The sequence below is a fragment of the Hylobates moloch genome, unplaced genomic scaffold (assembly GCF_009828535.3).
Source record: "Hylobates moloch isolate HMO894 unplaced genomic scaffold, HMol_V3 SCAFFOLD_2, whole genome shotgun sequence".
NCBI lineage: Eukaryota > Metazoa > Chordata > Mammalia > Primates > Hylobatidae > Hylobates > Hylobates moloch.
In genome coordinates, this window is record NW_026652277.1 from 92,494,101 (window position 1) to 92,509,530 (window position 15,430).

The window sequence follows — 15,430 nt, forward strand, 5'->3', positions numbered from 1 at the left end:
CCGGGCTCGGAGCGGTTTGTTCCTAGTGGATCAGGGCGGGTGTGTTGCCGGAGTCGCCTTCTATTGGCTACACTCCCGGGGACTGGCTGGGCTTTCCGACACCTGATTGGGCGGAACAGCCCTCTGTACGCCGACACCATTGGAGGGCGCTGGAGCCAGGGGGCGGAGCGGGTTCCCCAGGATTCTTCACCGGGCGCGCTAGTCCGCTGAGCCGGGCGCGGGGCGCAAGAGCGGAGCCGCGCGGGCCGCTGCGGAGAGGAGGTTTCCTAGCTAATTGGGGTCTTTGAGGCGAATGCGAGGCTGGGGCCGGTTGCCGGCTGGCCCATTCTCACCGAGGCAGTCCAGGCTTTTCCCCTGGCGGTGGCGGCTCCAAGACAGCATCTGTCAACGCTCCTCTTCTCCCCTCCTCCTCCTGCCGGGCCGGGCTCCGCCGGCTGCGGCCGAGAGGACGCGGGACCCGGCGCGGTGAGCCCATCAGCTGTCAGGCGAGCGGCGAAGCAGCCGGAGGGCGGCGAGAGACACACAAAGAACGCGGTGGGCGGCGGCGGCGAAAGGGGACGGCAACTCCTCCCCGCGCCCGCCGGTGCCACCTCCGGCCAGGCTTGTTCTGAGGCCGCGCAGACAATGCGGCCGGGCTCAGCCCCGCGCGCCCCAGAGTGCGGGGCGCCCGCGCTCTCCCGACCCCAACTTGACAGTCTCCCGGCTTGCCCAGCCCCCTCCCGGGGTAGGGGCGCCCCCTCGCTCCGGTGGCCGGCGAAGGAAGTCGGTCCGCGGCCGCAGAGCCCGGCAACTTGCGAGCCGGGAAAAGTTTGCGGCGCCTCCGCGGGGCGGCGCGACGCGGCCCGCCCCTCGCGTCCACGGTCACCGCGGGTGACTTTCTCGACTCGTCGTCAGCCGGGGCCGCAGCGCGGCCGGCGGGGACTGCGGGGAGGGCCGGAGTCCGTCCCAGGGCTCCCGCACCTCGGGCTGAGGGTGAGTCGGCTTTGGGCGCGGTGGGCTCAAGTGGTTTAGGGCACCTGGGCTTGCGAAGAAGGCGTGGAGAGAGACTAATACTTTATGGAGCTGGCGGGGAGAACAAATAAAAGTGCGGTAGCTTGAAGGGCACTGACATGCCACTGACTTGGGAACCGTATCCGTGGGAACCCTTTGGGGGCCGGCGCGACCAAGGGCCTGTGCGCGGCTCGGTGGGAGATGGAAAGGTTAGAAGGTCGCGGACTAGCCCTGCCTGCGACTGGCCCAGCTTGACCTTGGACAAGTGACTTTACCACTTAGGTTTTCTCGTGGGTAATATGTGGGGCTACAGCAACGTGGTCTATGGTGTCGTCCAGTTTTTAGACTACATCTCCGTTTTTGAGATTTTCCTAGGGCCTCAACACGGTGCGCGAGTTATGAAGCGGTAGGCCAGGGTATGTTTACATGCGCCTGGATTCACCTTTCAGCCTACTCAGAAGTAACTTTTAAGTTTGATGTTTTAAAACACTAATATTTAAAGGCTTTCCTTCACTGAAAAATAAATTACCCATTGCTTATTTTACGAACCTTAGGATTGTCGTATTTTGCTGCACCATTTGGAATCCTAGGGGCCAGGGTGGGGACAGAGAGCCAAGTCTGAGGGTGAAGTGGCAGGTGCCCCCGGGCGATCCCTGCCGGATCCAGTTGAGGGGGAGAACAAAGCATTTATTATGCATAAGAGAGAGTGAACAGGGCAGGTGTTTGTGTTTTTGCTTTCTGTATTTTACCGAAAACTTTTTTTGGTTGGGGGGTGCGGGCAGTGGAGGAGGGGACAAAGAAGAAAAAGAAATGTCAAAAAAGAGAAAAAAGTGTCACTTATACGCAAAGTAAATCTTAAACTAATGTAAGTCTTCCTTACAGGAACAGCAACACATAATGCAAGTACATCTTGATCTAATTTTAATGAAGGATTGAAAATAGCTACTGTGTTCAGTATTACTGACGCCAAGGCAGCTCACTTACATAATCTTCTTTGTTGAGATGTGTTAGTGGCATGTATAATTTTGATAAATAATTAATGTTAAAGGTTTAGTCCGGCAATGGTATTGAAATATTGTCGTCACAGGTTGTATTGCAAGACAATGGTGTGTAAACTTTTGGTTATCATGATAACCTACATTTTTTTTCTCTAAACGGTAAAATCAGACATTTTTCATAACCAAAATTCTCCTAAATATTGCATGTGTACTTTGTCAATAGTGTATACAGGATAAATTATTTTGTTCTGTAAATGACAAAGTCTTTCAGTTTTCTCAGCATTTCATGAGAGTGAATTCTAGATTTCAGGTACTCCACTGGGCATTTTCTCTTCATGGAGCTTATAGCAACAAAAGTGCTTTGCAAAAGTAAGTGCATAAATATAGATACTCAACAAATATTTGCTGAATAAAATACTCAGATGAGAATAATTAAAAGCCCATCTTGTTCATCCTTAAAGAGAATGATGATCATGCTTTAGTGGAGAGAATGAAGGTATCAAAGAAAGAACTGGCAGAAAAACAGAGCTTAGTTCCAGTATCTAGCCCAAACGTTTATGCTTTAAAACAGGTATATGCATTTGAAAAGAGACAAAGACAAGTGATAGGGTTTCCAGGAGAAAGATAGCAGTATTGATTTAACATAGTACATTTTATGACCTAGTTTTGTTTGAAGAACACGAACGTTTGTAAAGGTATATTTCTTAAATAATCAGTAGCTGTTTGCATTGTGATTGGATGTCTAATTAAATGGCCTAATTGTAACCATAATACCTCACTTGAATGCTGTCTGATGTTTTTAAATTCATTTTTAAAATAGCTTGAAATAAACCAATTTAGTTACATGAAGGAAAGTATACCTTTTGAAATCAACTAAGTCCACAGTGAGGAAAATTATCGTCAGTGTATCACCAAATGTAAATTAAGCACTGGAAGTAGCATCTTGCCAAGATGGTCTTCACTCTAGACAATCACTTTGTGTAGAAGAGGTTTAATGTGGAATGTGGACTGCAGTGAGAGATGCCGTTATTCCTCTGAGGGTCTATTTGGTGACATCAGGAAAATACTAACGCCCCCCACCACTTCAACATTTGTGAACCTGGCAACTTCTGGAAAGCCTAGTGGCCTTATTTCAAAGTAACCACCCAACCTCGAGCTTAGCATGGATATTTGAACAAGCTATTTTTGTAGAATATGGGTTCTCCTCTGTGCAGATTTGCTGGCTGGGCTATCTTGTAAGAGATCACAGCAGTTTATCTCAGAGTGTAGTCCTTAGATCACCTGTGTCAGAATCACCTGTAGTGCTTACAAAACTTCAAACTCCTGGGCACATCCCACATTTACATAATCAGAATGTCTGTAAAGAGAACCTAGAATTTCTGTTCATAAAACCCATTTATGCCTAGTGTTCCATTATTGGAATGCTAAGCTTGTGGGAGTTATTTATATCCCACGGCTCGAGGTCATCACCAAGGTCTGATTTTTCACAAAAAAATGTGCGACCTCTGACATAAGTGGGTTAATGAACTCCTTCAGAAGTGAGAGTTAATTACACTAAATTTTAAGAATTAGTGTTAGAGTTTTCTTGCCACAGTTGTAATGCTCATGTTGCTTTCTTCCAGGAACATTAAAATCTCCCCAGATGCTCACTGCTCTGATCATTTCCCCTACAGCACCAGACATGTTGGCATCATCTCTTAGTTGGGCCCTGTGGCCAGGGAACCCCTCATGAAACCACCTCTGCAGGTAAATCAACATAGAATGTACCACCTACAAGCAGAGTTAAGGCTGCTTTGGGACACAAGGCTCAAGAGACCACAGTTCACAGACCCCTCCTACTAGTGGGATACTCCCACCATCCTCCTTAACCTGTTGGTGATTTGTGGGAGTGGCAGTCCCAGCCTTCTGTTCAACTAGGGATATACAGTTTCAAGCAAATGATTGGAAATGGACCCTAAGGGACAGGGACGGATGACCTGAGAGAGAATAGACAAGAATGCTGGATGGAGGGCTGTCCCTTCAACATCCTTCAAGCGTCACATTTCAAAAATTTTAGTCCTAAAGCAGATAATTTGGCAAGCAAGTGTGGCTAAGCCCAGGCACCTCTGTTCTTGGTTGTCAAAACTTTAATCTACAAACTCATATAATGGCTCCTATAATCTCTATCTATAAATGCCCAACGTGAGAATTTTCAAGCTTATCAGTTAAAAAAAGAGGGGCAGTGATTGTTTAGAAGAGAGGTTCAAAGCATAGGTTGAGGAGTCAGCCAGTCCTGATGGCAATCCTAGTTTTGCCATTTACTGCTTGGGTAGCTTCAACCTACATCCTTGACTCTGTAAGTTTGTTTCCTTACTTGAAAAATGAGGATAATAGTACTGCCTCATAGGAGTTGTTTTGTAAATTATGTAAGATTATAAATTAAAACATCATCAGCTAATAAATCACACAGTATACATTTAATATATGTAGCTTTTAATTTATTATAATAACTTTTTCAAATTTCCTTTTTAGTCCTGGTGAGTTGCTGTAGAAGAAGGAAAAGAGAGGAAGACAACGCAACGCAGGAGGAGATAAGTACCTATGGACACAATGGAAGTAGTAGTTGTTGGGCAGAGGGAAAGGGATAGGAGAAGGATGTGGACTGCAGTGCTGCAGTGCCAGGTAATAACTTTGATCATGTACCTCCTTGGCTCAGGTGCTGTCTCTTCTACTCTCCTCCTTACTTGTACTACCTTATTTAGCACTTAATTATATACTTTCTTGACTCACTTTGAGACACACTGATTATGTGGTCTGCCTCAAAGACAGAATCCTAGTTTTGGATTTTAGCATTACTGATCTATAGCCTTGCAGGGGCTTAAGGATGGCAGCTGTCTCTCCCCCTTGGGATCTAGCTTTTGCAAATATTGAAGGGAAGAGATTTCTGTGATCTTATAGGAATAGATCCACAGCTCATCTCCAAATTTGCTTTTATAGAGAAGTGTGTGTCACCAAAACGTGGAGATATGGTCAGAGAGGCCCCTACCCCCAGAATTTTAATATAATTTTACTTTCTAGGGCATTTATTCTTGTCAAATACCTTCTCTCCTATCAGCTCACTTGTTCCTCACAAAAGCCCTATAAGATATTAATATTATTAAACAGACCCCTATGAAGCACCTCCAATCTTTCCCTCTTCCCACTTCCATTCTTGCACACCTTTTGCTAGACTAGTCTCTGCGTTCATCACATCAGGTTTCTAAAATAAAAGTCCCCTAATAACTTTCTATTTGTTCCCTCATCAAATTGAACCTTTTTTTGCCTGGCTTATAAGGTGGCCTTAAAACCCCATTTTCCTCTAAACCTTGTCTCTGTAGTTCAGGAACATGGCAGGCTCAACACTATGCATGAGCCCATATTGCTTCCCTCATGTGTGATGCCTCCTCTCAAACCACCCAGATTCTACTCATTCTTCAATTTCCAGCTTCTCCTTGGAGCCTTCCCAGATCATTAGCTTCTTAAAAATCCCAGCTTTCTCTGAATTCTGATGGTAGCCACCGTTATTTGGACAATTATGTCCTGGTCTTAAAGTCCTAATGGAAGAAAAAAGTATATGATGGACTTCATGTAGAGAAGAAAGCACTGGACTGAGTTTTAAGACAGCTGCTAAGGAGCTGTGTGAGCCGAACCAGGTTACTTTACCTCTCTGGATCTATATTTGCTGATCTGTTAAGTGGAGAGGATTGGGTCAGATAATCTTGGTGGTCTTTGCTTATTCTGAGGTTCTTGGACAATTTGGCCTAGTTCACATGGGATGGGATTGAAGATCTTACTGAGTTCTTGGATGGAAATGTCAGTAATGGGCACTCAGTGCCTTCAGGACTTGTTCTGTACTATCCCAGAAATTTCTGATGCTAAACTTGGTAATTTTTAAATGCCATATTCCTTTTCTCCAAACTCTTTAACCACAAGAATTCAGGGAAGGTTAATGGGGGGGTGACTTAGTTATCTGGATAATATGTATTGTGGACAATATGGCATTATCCTTGGGAATGATTTCATATTGTTGAATAAATAGGATGAACTTCTTGATAAGCCTTAGTCCTAAGCATTTCTTCATTGGATAGTGTTATATAGTAATATATTTATGTTTTCTTTTAATCATTTCATAACTTGGAAAATACTAACATAGTCAAAACTCTAGGGTAGGTGATACATGAGTTTCTGTAGTAATCTGGTTGGAGACATGTTGTATTTCTGCATATATATGTACATTTATCCCATGCATGTTATGCCTAAACTAAGAAGGATACCCCTGAATTAAGAGGTGCTGTTACACATTGACCAGGCTTAAGAATATCTCTTTAAAGAGTGTTGACATTTAATTGACCTTTGAAAGTTCATTCTGTTAATCATACTCAAAGTGCTAAAGCTATGGTTGACTGCTCTGGTGTTTTTATATTCATTCGTGCTTTAGCATATAAATTCTTCAGCATAATTGCTACTTATTTAGCAAGAGTTTCCTTTCTTTGAAAATGTGAGTTGTGCTTGTATTTTTGTGTCTTTCTTTCTTTTTTTAAACTTTGCTTCAGGCTGGGTAGTGGTAGAGGTTTGAATTAAAATGGTTTCCTGTCAGTAGTTGTATGAGGTGTGGCTTCTTAATCTAGAAGTAATGGAAATTTCTTGCTTAAATGAAGTGCACTTTTCTTCATGCAGAAGTTAGAACTCTTTTAGACAAGCTTAACACTTCAAAACTGTATATCTTTAACAGAAACTTTTGGAAATTTTTAAATTCCATTTGTGTAGATTAAAAATATCAGTGCTAATACTTTCTATTAAATATGGATTTATCTATTTTCATAAAACCTCTAATTATATTCCTTAAATTGCTATGAGTAGAATTTTGTTGTAAACACAATATTTTTTAAAAGTCAAATATATTTTTAAAATCTTAACATTATATTACTATAACTTAGAGAACAGGTGTTTACATGTTTAAAATTTTCTAGGCCTGAAATTTGTGAAATCAGTCTTTCAGAAGTTATTTTAAATATAGTTAGCTGTCTTACAGGTTTATAAGTTGGCATTTCAATATAAAATTTTTTCAACTTATATTTCAATGACCAGGAAAAAATAGTGAAACTTGTTCCTAAACTCTGATAGAAAAATAAAAACCCACATAGTTGTTAATTTCTGGTAATTTATCTTGAGACTCCAGACATGTATTTAGAACATTTTTGCCTTAAAAGCAATTTAAAAATAGGGAAATTAAAGTTTAAAGCAGAGTTCTCACTTTAATGAGGTAATTTTATACTTCCCAGATAGGTAGCCCCATATTCAAGATCACTCTGATCTCTGTTTATAGTAAGTTTTGATGCCATTATATCATTTACTTATTCGTGCATTATAAGCATAGTAGATAGCCCCATTGTCACGAAGCTGGCATTATTTTCTTCTCTCTCTTTCAATATTGTCCCCTTTTTTTTCTGTTTTCATCATAGCCGTCCTTTTCATTTTATTGTAGCCCTGACTTGAAATGAAAGTAAGTTTGTTCCTCTTAAACATTTCACTTGAAACTCTTTTTTTAGAATATACAGTGAAATGTCTTAAATAATATTATCTAAATAATACCTAAAGAATGCAAATGACTTGCAATGCTGAATAGTCAGACACAGGATGTTCCATGCTAAGGGTAGACTCCTATTTCCACTTTATAAAATGTGGTTTCAGAAAATAAATAGATGTGTTTCTTCCTTAATAATTAGTGTTTCAGGACCGAAGTTGACTAAACATGGAAGTTTAAGATAAAGCCTTGTTTCTTAGGGAATCTTTCTCAGTCCTTAGTAATTCTGTAGGATTGATGATAGAGTGACAACTTCAATACACTCAGTATTCTTTTCTGTTTGAAGTCTGTTTTGCCATTGTAAAAAACTTATTGTCGTTTGAATTTGGGTATATATAGTCACAGATGGTTTACTTTATTTTTATTTTATTTAAACAAATACTTTCATGTCCCAAACACTGAGACATGTTTCATGTCCTAAACACTTTATAAATACTAGAATATTTAATCCTCTTAACTCTATAATTATAATTATCTTCATTTTACAATTGAGAAAACTAAGATACAAAGTTTTATTTAATGGTAAGGCCTTAAGTAAGGAGAGAGTGATAAGTGTAAGCAGAGTGGAAAACTTAGTAGTGCTAAGAAGCAACAGAAGTATGTGCAAGAGTTTGGGAAGATGTGTCTACTTGGAAAGGATCAGGGACTCAGCTGGGATCAGTCTTAAAGAGCAACATGTCCTCATTCCTCAATTTTAAGCCTTTGGGCTCTAGAAGTAAACTTAGAAAGAGGAGGCACTCCTCAGGTTTCCGCTGCCTGTTCCGGCCTGGTGAGGTGGCTGTACTGGCTCATGTGTTTCTCATAGGGCTACATGAGCCTTTATGTCTTACCTCCTCCTCATTTCTCGGCTGACTCCTGCTTTTTTGTAGGGTTTAACTTCTCTCTCAGCTAGAAGGTTAGGTATTGCAAATACCGGTGGATAATTTTTTTCTTAGCTTTAACCCCAGCCCATTTCAACCCCCTCTTTGCCCTTTGTATATTCTTTTGAAAATATCATCCAGTAGTGTTTATGAATGTGTGTTGTATAAAATTTAGGGATTGATGGTAAACAACAGAATTAAAGGACAAAGCTGTCTTTTTTGTTGGAATTGGGGATGGGAGAGCAGCTCAAAGTAGGAAATATGGAGAAAGGAGAGAGATTGTGGAAAAGAAGAGATATACTGAGGGGAGAAAAAGAGGGTGAGAAAATGAAGAGAGAATTACCGATGTGCTTCACACCCACACCTCCTCTCCAACTTCACAGTAACAGGCAATGTCACTATCTTTTACCTGACAAGTGCTTTACCAGGGAGTTGTGCCTGGCATCGTGGGAGTGGAAAATTTCTCCCTTTTGCATTTTGAGACTTGGGTGTGCTGCTTTAAGATGCCACTGGTATCTAAGTAATGTTTGTTTATACTGGATATTTTTCTCTGTAGCCTTTGTGGATTGGACTTATAATATAAACAATATTGTTAGCAGAACTGCAGGTACTCTATTGCTATGTTTATTTTATTAGTTAAAAAACTACCAGAGCCCTAGGACTTCTGAGCACATTTAGAAAATACTAGAGGCAATTTTAAGACTAGCATTAGAAAGAAAGAAAAAAATAAGAGTAAAACTAAGACTTGCGTACCTTAGAATCCTAACCAATGTGGTGATTTTCAGAAATTAATGTTTCAGGTAATGTTTCAGAGACTCTAAATTAGCCTAGTTGGTTTCATCAGTTACATTTTTTAAGTTAACATAAAGTACTTTTGTATATAAGTTCTCTTAGTAGATAATTTATGTAAAATGAAAATGTGGCATTTTTTGTTCCATGGAATGTAAAACTAACGTCAGAATAAGAATTCTTTGGGGAATTTAGGATATTTTTGATGCTTCTCAAATCTGTAATGACTTTTCTTTATAGAAAAGGTAGATTATTCATTAGTTTTTATGAAAAACACTCAGTTTAACTAGTTGGGTATGGTGGTGCATGGCTGTAGTCCCAGCTACTCAGGAGGCTGAGGCACGAGAATTGCTTGAACCTGTGAGGCAGAGGTTGCAGTGAGCCGAGCTTGCACCACTGCACTCCAGCCTGGTCCAGAGTGAGATTCCATCTCAAACAAAACAAAACAAAACAAAAATATTGAGCTAATCTAAATGGTAAAAATCTAGATTTGAAGAAATTTATTTTAAAATAGTTGTTCATTTGTCAAATAGAAAAGTATGATCTTAGCAGGTTTGGTTAGATCCCTATCTGAAGTAAACTAAAGATGTTTTTCTTGATCAATGCATAGCAGTAACTGCTGTTCAAACATGTGAGGAATCACCAGTAAATTGGGGGATAGAAAGCAGGAAAAGGAGCTTTTTTCTTTTTTTTTTTTTTCCATCAGTTTTTCCCATTTGTCCATCCTTTCCTATAATCATGGAAATTTTTATTTTGTACACTCCTCTCCCCATTTGTTTATCCTAGATTGCCACCACACCAAGGTTTTCTAGAGTTAGGCAGAAAGAGAACTTGGGCCTAGATGCTAATGGAAACTATCCCATGCTTTCTCAGACTCTCTTTCCTCCCCAGAGACAAGAGGAGCAAAACAGGAGTTGATGGCTCATTGCTGTTGCTTCTGTGGCTGCCCTGTTTGGTTGACCTGAGCTTTTTTTAAAAACCTCCACTCTTGATGCTTAACTCTACGAATAAAATTAGGGCCAGTCACACTGTATTTTCATCATCAGTTATCCCTAGTGATTCAAATTTAGCACAAACCTGCTGTGAGTACATATTAATTAGGTGAATACGGTAGAATGCAATCATAACATGAGTCTTTTAATAACTATTCTTTGTTTGATTTTTATTTTAGAAGTTTGCAGTTATTTTGTAGAAAATCTTTATGTGAGCAACTGAGGTTCGGGTAGCCCACAACAGTTTAAATCAAACATTAACTTACAGTAAAACTCTACTGAAAGTGTCTTTGATTTTGAGGTGCAAGAGCTGTTTCAAGTTAAGTTGCTATATTAGTCTGTTCTCATGCTGCTAATAAAGACATACCTGCAACGGGGCAATTTATAAAAAAAAACCAAACAAAAAAAAACAGGTTTAATTGACTCACAGTTCCACATGGCTGGGGAGGCCTCACCATCATGGCGAAAGAGCAAGGGATGTCTTACATGGTGGCAGGCAAGAAGTTTGTGCAGAGGAAGTCCTGTTTATAAAACCACCAGATCTCATGAGACTTATTCACTACCACGAGAACAGGACGGGGGAAACCACCTCGGTGATTCAATTATCTCCACCTGGCCCCACCCTTGACACGTGTTAATTATTACAATTCAAGGTGAGATTTGGGTAGGTACACAGCCAAACCATATCAGCTGCCCATTCTCCTGTGCAGTGACATAAAGGTCTGATAACCTGATATAAAGCTTGGACTCTTTAAGATTTTGTTTTTTATTTTTTTGAGTCAGGGTATCTCTGTTGCTCAAGCTGGAGTTCAGTGGCATTAACAGGGCTCATTGCAGCTTCGACCTTCCAGGTTCAAGTGATCCTCCTGCCTCAAGCTCCTGAGTATCTGGGGCTACAGGCATGTGCCACTGTGCCAGGCTAATATTTTTATTTTTATTTTTGTAAAGATGGGGTCTCACTTCTGGGCTCAAGCAATCTTTCCTCAGCCTCCTAAAGTGCTGGCATTATAGGTGCGAGCCACTGCACCCTACTCTAAAGAATTTCATATCCCTGTTTTCGGTATGCTGTGTCACTGTTTGCCATGGGTAAAGGTATATGAATCTCTTTTATTTTGCTGCTTGCAACCCAATTCCCATGCCAAACCCAGTTTGTATCCAAATAAACAATATTGGAGACAAGTTCTTCTATAGAAAGCTTCATAAGCCAGTTACTGACTACTGTGTCTGTAAATATACTCAAACTATTTTGTAGTCTTGCTATTTTAAAAAATGTGTGGGTGTGGGAAGTGATGTTGAATGAATTCAGGGTAATTGGTGGTTCTTTGTATTAGGAAAACTCACTAGTTAAGGGAAGTCTGTTTTCATGTTTCATGTATGTTTAACTTTAAAAAAAAAATCTTCCGTCCTTCCTTCTCTCCAGTTTCCACTCTACCTCATAAATTCAAGCAATGAAGGAATTTAAATAATAGAATTTTATAACTGAAAGGATTTTGGAGAGAATCTATTAGCCCTCCTACTACAGTTGAGGAAATAGATGTCCAGTGAGGTCAATGAGATCATGTAGCTAGTTTAAAAACCCAAATAACAATTTAGTAGTTTGTTTCCATTAGTAAACACTGTTCTGTTTAATTTGCCCTAACATGTTTATAATCAGAGTCATAATAAGGAAAAATCACTAATATGTGTGTGGTACTTTCTTGTGCATACCTCAGTCACTTCTCAAAAGAAGTCTGTAAGGTGTTGGGTATCCTGGTTTCTATTCAGGGAGAGAACAGGCTATAAGCCTAAGAGACCTGTCTGTGCCAGTCACTATCAAAACAGTCTAATGCTACGCGTCTTCCTACCTTGGCAAAAGCATTGGCTGGTCTCTGGACAGTTCTCATAGACCACAGGATTGGGCAGGGGGAAGCCACATCTTCATGTTAGGGCTCTAGCCTGTACCAATTATTAACTGTTGTCTCTATTTCATCACTTTTTAAAGGGGAAAAAAGCACTTTTTAAAGAGCGTGAGATTTTAAATTTTTCAAAAGAAGGATGCTGGATCATTATAAGTAAGGCGTGTTTTAAAGATCTTCTTATCAACAGCTTAAAAATTAGCCAGTATATACTGAACATCCACTGTATAAAAGGCACATTATGGTGTGCTCCAGCAGGTACAGCAGTGATCGAGACAGAATCATAGCCTTCAGGGAAGAGGTATATGCAATGTTCTCTCCTTCCAAAGATTACCTAGGTAGAGAACTGTTCATAAGAAATATCTTGGTACTGTCTACATTACGCTTGAGATATAAAATATATATTATTTCTTATGTCTGAAATGAGTCAGTTGTTTCTAAAACAATTTGTATTAAAGTATTCACATTAAAAAATTGTAAAATACAGAAAAGTAGAGAGAAAAAATCATGAATTTTTAACATGGTAATGATTATATCAGTTTCGTTCTTGGCATTTCTTTAACTTGATGGGATAGCTAATGTTTTTTATCATTGCATAGCTTTGTAAACTTATTCTAATGATTATATAATTTCAGCATGGGTTAGTTTCTAAGTATGTCAGAGATCTAGATTTTTGTGGTAATTATTGTTGTTTTACACAAAATAATAAAAGACTCTAAACTAACCTTGGCTTTAGAAATGCTTTTTAAATTTTAAAATAATGAATGAGTAGCAGATTACTTTCTAGTATTTCTTTAAGGTCACCAAAATCACTTAACTTGCTTAAAATATTGATGGAAATGTCAATTATGTACAGTTGACCTAAATTAGAAATGGGTGTTTTTTAAATAGTGAAATTTAGAAATATAATATGTTTATTTTAAAATGCAGTTTCTGTTATAGACTTATGTTCCTCTGTAATAATTTCTCTTTATACTAAATCATGTTCAGTTTTTATTGTGCAGATAATTTAATCTTACAGCTTTGATCTTTTTTAAAAAATAAAACAGCTGTTTGGAGTCTGAATTCAGCCATGTGATTATTACAATGAAATTCATCTTAAATCTACCTAATGTCCCTTTAGAAGTAAGACCGATTTCAATAGAAGGGCATTTCTTGGTTAGGGTTGCTCTTCCTGAGAGGAGTCTCCTAGAGCAGGAGTCCCTGGGGAGGAGTGAACTGAGCCAGCAGGTGGTCTAAGGGAGGTGCCAGGGAACTGCTGACAATGACTTGCCTGAAGGAAGGGAGGGAGCAGGATGGGAGTGGGGTGGAAAGTCCCTTATTAGCCTGGAGGCTGGGATGCCCTGACCCTCTGGAATCCCCCTCCCTTGTAAGAATGCCAGCCAAAGTAGGAAGGAGGAGCTCCAGCCAGATGGGGGTCCCAGTGCAGGAGGAAGAAAGTAGGGTGACCACAACTAAAAAAGCTATCTATCTGTCAGGCTTTGAGATGTCCTGTCTGGGGAACCCTGGCATAGATAGTAAGTCAGTATTAACTTAGAGGAGACTTTGGCAAGTGAATATATATGATGAATGAATGAGTAACTGAATGAACTGCTTTATCACCAAAGGATCTGGATATTTGTTTCTACTCTGAAACATTTTTTCATTTGTTAACTTTTTATGCCCAATTTTAAAAGAAAATACAATTTTCATTGAGCTATGGTTGACTACTTCATATTTATTGAAACCCACACCCTCCAGTACTCCACAAATAATTCAGAAAAGCTTACAATAAAAAAAATCAGAATAGAAAAGTGAGTAACGGATGTGATTTCAATTCTCCAAGCCTGTTGTCCTTATCTGTGATGGTAATGATTATAGATGCCTTATCTTGCTGTGGCAGGGATGAAATGAGATCATGTATAGGCATTATTTATCGTACAACAAATACGTAGTTGAGGTTGTATTAAAATTAAGGCTTTAAACTTGAGTACATATACTTTTGCTCAATTCTCAATTTATTTTTCATTACCATTTTATCAGAGAATGATATTTAAGCGGTATTCATTTCTAGAGTAGAAGAGATTTTATTCCTTATAACTGTAAGCTCTATACTATCCAAGATAATACTTTTCTTCCCAGAATTTGAATTCCTTAACAATCTTCCACATTTGCACAATCCATGGGAAATCACTCCCAGTAAATTCTTACAGCATTCGTCCACTTTCATGAGGCAAGGAGTAAGTAGGTCCGTATTTGTATTAATTACAAAGAAATTCAAGGGAAGGTTCATCATTATCATCATTAGCAGGAAATATAATGAATTAGAAGCCCTTGAATTAGACTAAAAGAGTGTGGACTATGTGTAAAAGAATGAATCAGAGAAGGTAAAGATTAATTTTAAAGGGCAGAATTTTGTTTGTACATTTAGGTCACTTCAATTTCAGATCAGTTCTATGTATGCTTTCTAGAAAAGATATCGAAGACCACCTAGATTTCTTGCCTTTAGGTGTGTTTTTCCAAAGGAACAAGACAGAGGATGAATGCCAGAACTACTGGTGCAGCTACCCTGGACACTAAGCCCCCAAAGAGATGGAGGATTGGAGGATGTAGAGCCTGGGCACTGGGTCCAGTGCTGACATGGAACACGTTCATTCTTAGAGTTTCACTGCAAACAGTCCAAGGATAGAGAGCGAGAAGGTTATGTGGACATGAGAGGAGAAGGGTGGAAGAGGATTGAATGGTTCAGGGTAGCTAAAAAAAATTTTTATACTTCGTCTCGGGCTGCTCCTAAACTCTCCACCAGAAAGAATTAATCCTGCAAGCACTTAAAACAAAACTGATGTGAGGAAGATAATAAAACGTGTCCAGGGTACAGACATCCAGATTTGCAACTTAGGGTGGGAAGACTTTAGAGACCTTGTCTAACAGGGCTAAAGAGTATCCTTATGGATTTAAAGTAGGTACATTGTTTTTTGTAAGCATTTCTAGGGTTATATAAGACAAATCAGGGTCTGATATATTGAACACAATTGGATCTTATTCTGCCATATTTGTTTTTAATTCATGATTTTTAAATGGATTTACTGGTCATATTTCTCAGGCCATGGCAAGATTTTTTAGTCTTAAACTTATTTAGCTCAGTCCTTCTAGAACAGTGGTTCCCTGCCCTGAAGGTGTAGCAAAATTGTTTGATAGCTTTTGCAAAATTTACATACCCAGCAGCTGAATAAGAATTGCAATGTGGATGTGGCAGAGGCAATCCAGGTATGTGGGGTTAGAAGAAGCTGTCCTGGTCATTCTGTTGCCACCCTCTCACTTGGAG

General features: G+C 39.7%; 1 protein-coding gene across 3 annotated transcripts in view; it reads left to right on the top strand.

The window, feature by feature from the left end:
- The first annotated feature begins 292 nt into the window (after positions 1-292).
- LOC116469144 (putative uncharacterized protein encoded by LINC00472) overlaps positions 293-15,430 on the top strand; it is a 76,935-nt gene continuing 61,797 nt past the window's right edge. For 2 of the 3 annotated variants that reach the window (XR_009212359.1, XM_058435281.1), the window contains exons 1-3: positions 529-972; positions 3,662-3,734; positions 4,500-4,649. Coding sequence is in view for 2 of the 3 variants with exons in the window: in XM_058435281.1 (XP_058291264.1) it covers positions 625-972; positions 3,662-3,734; positions 4,500-4,615 (537 nt within the window). In the remaining variant the exon portion in view is untranslated. Of the gene's footprint in view, positions 973-3,661; positions 3,735-4,499; positions 13,480-15,430 lie in introns of those variants that run through there. The other variant, XM_058435278.1, reaches the window with a different exon arrangement.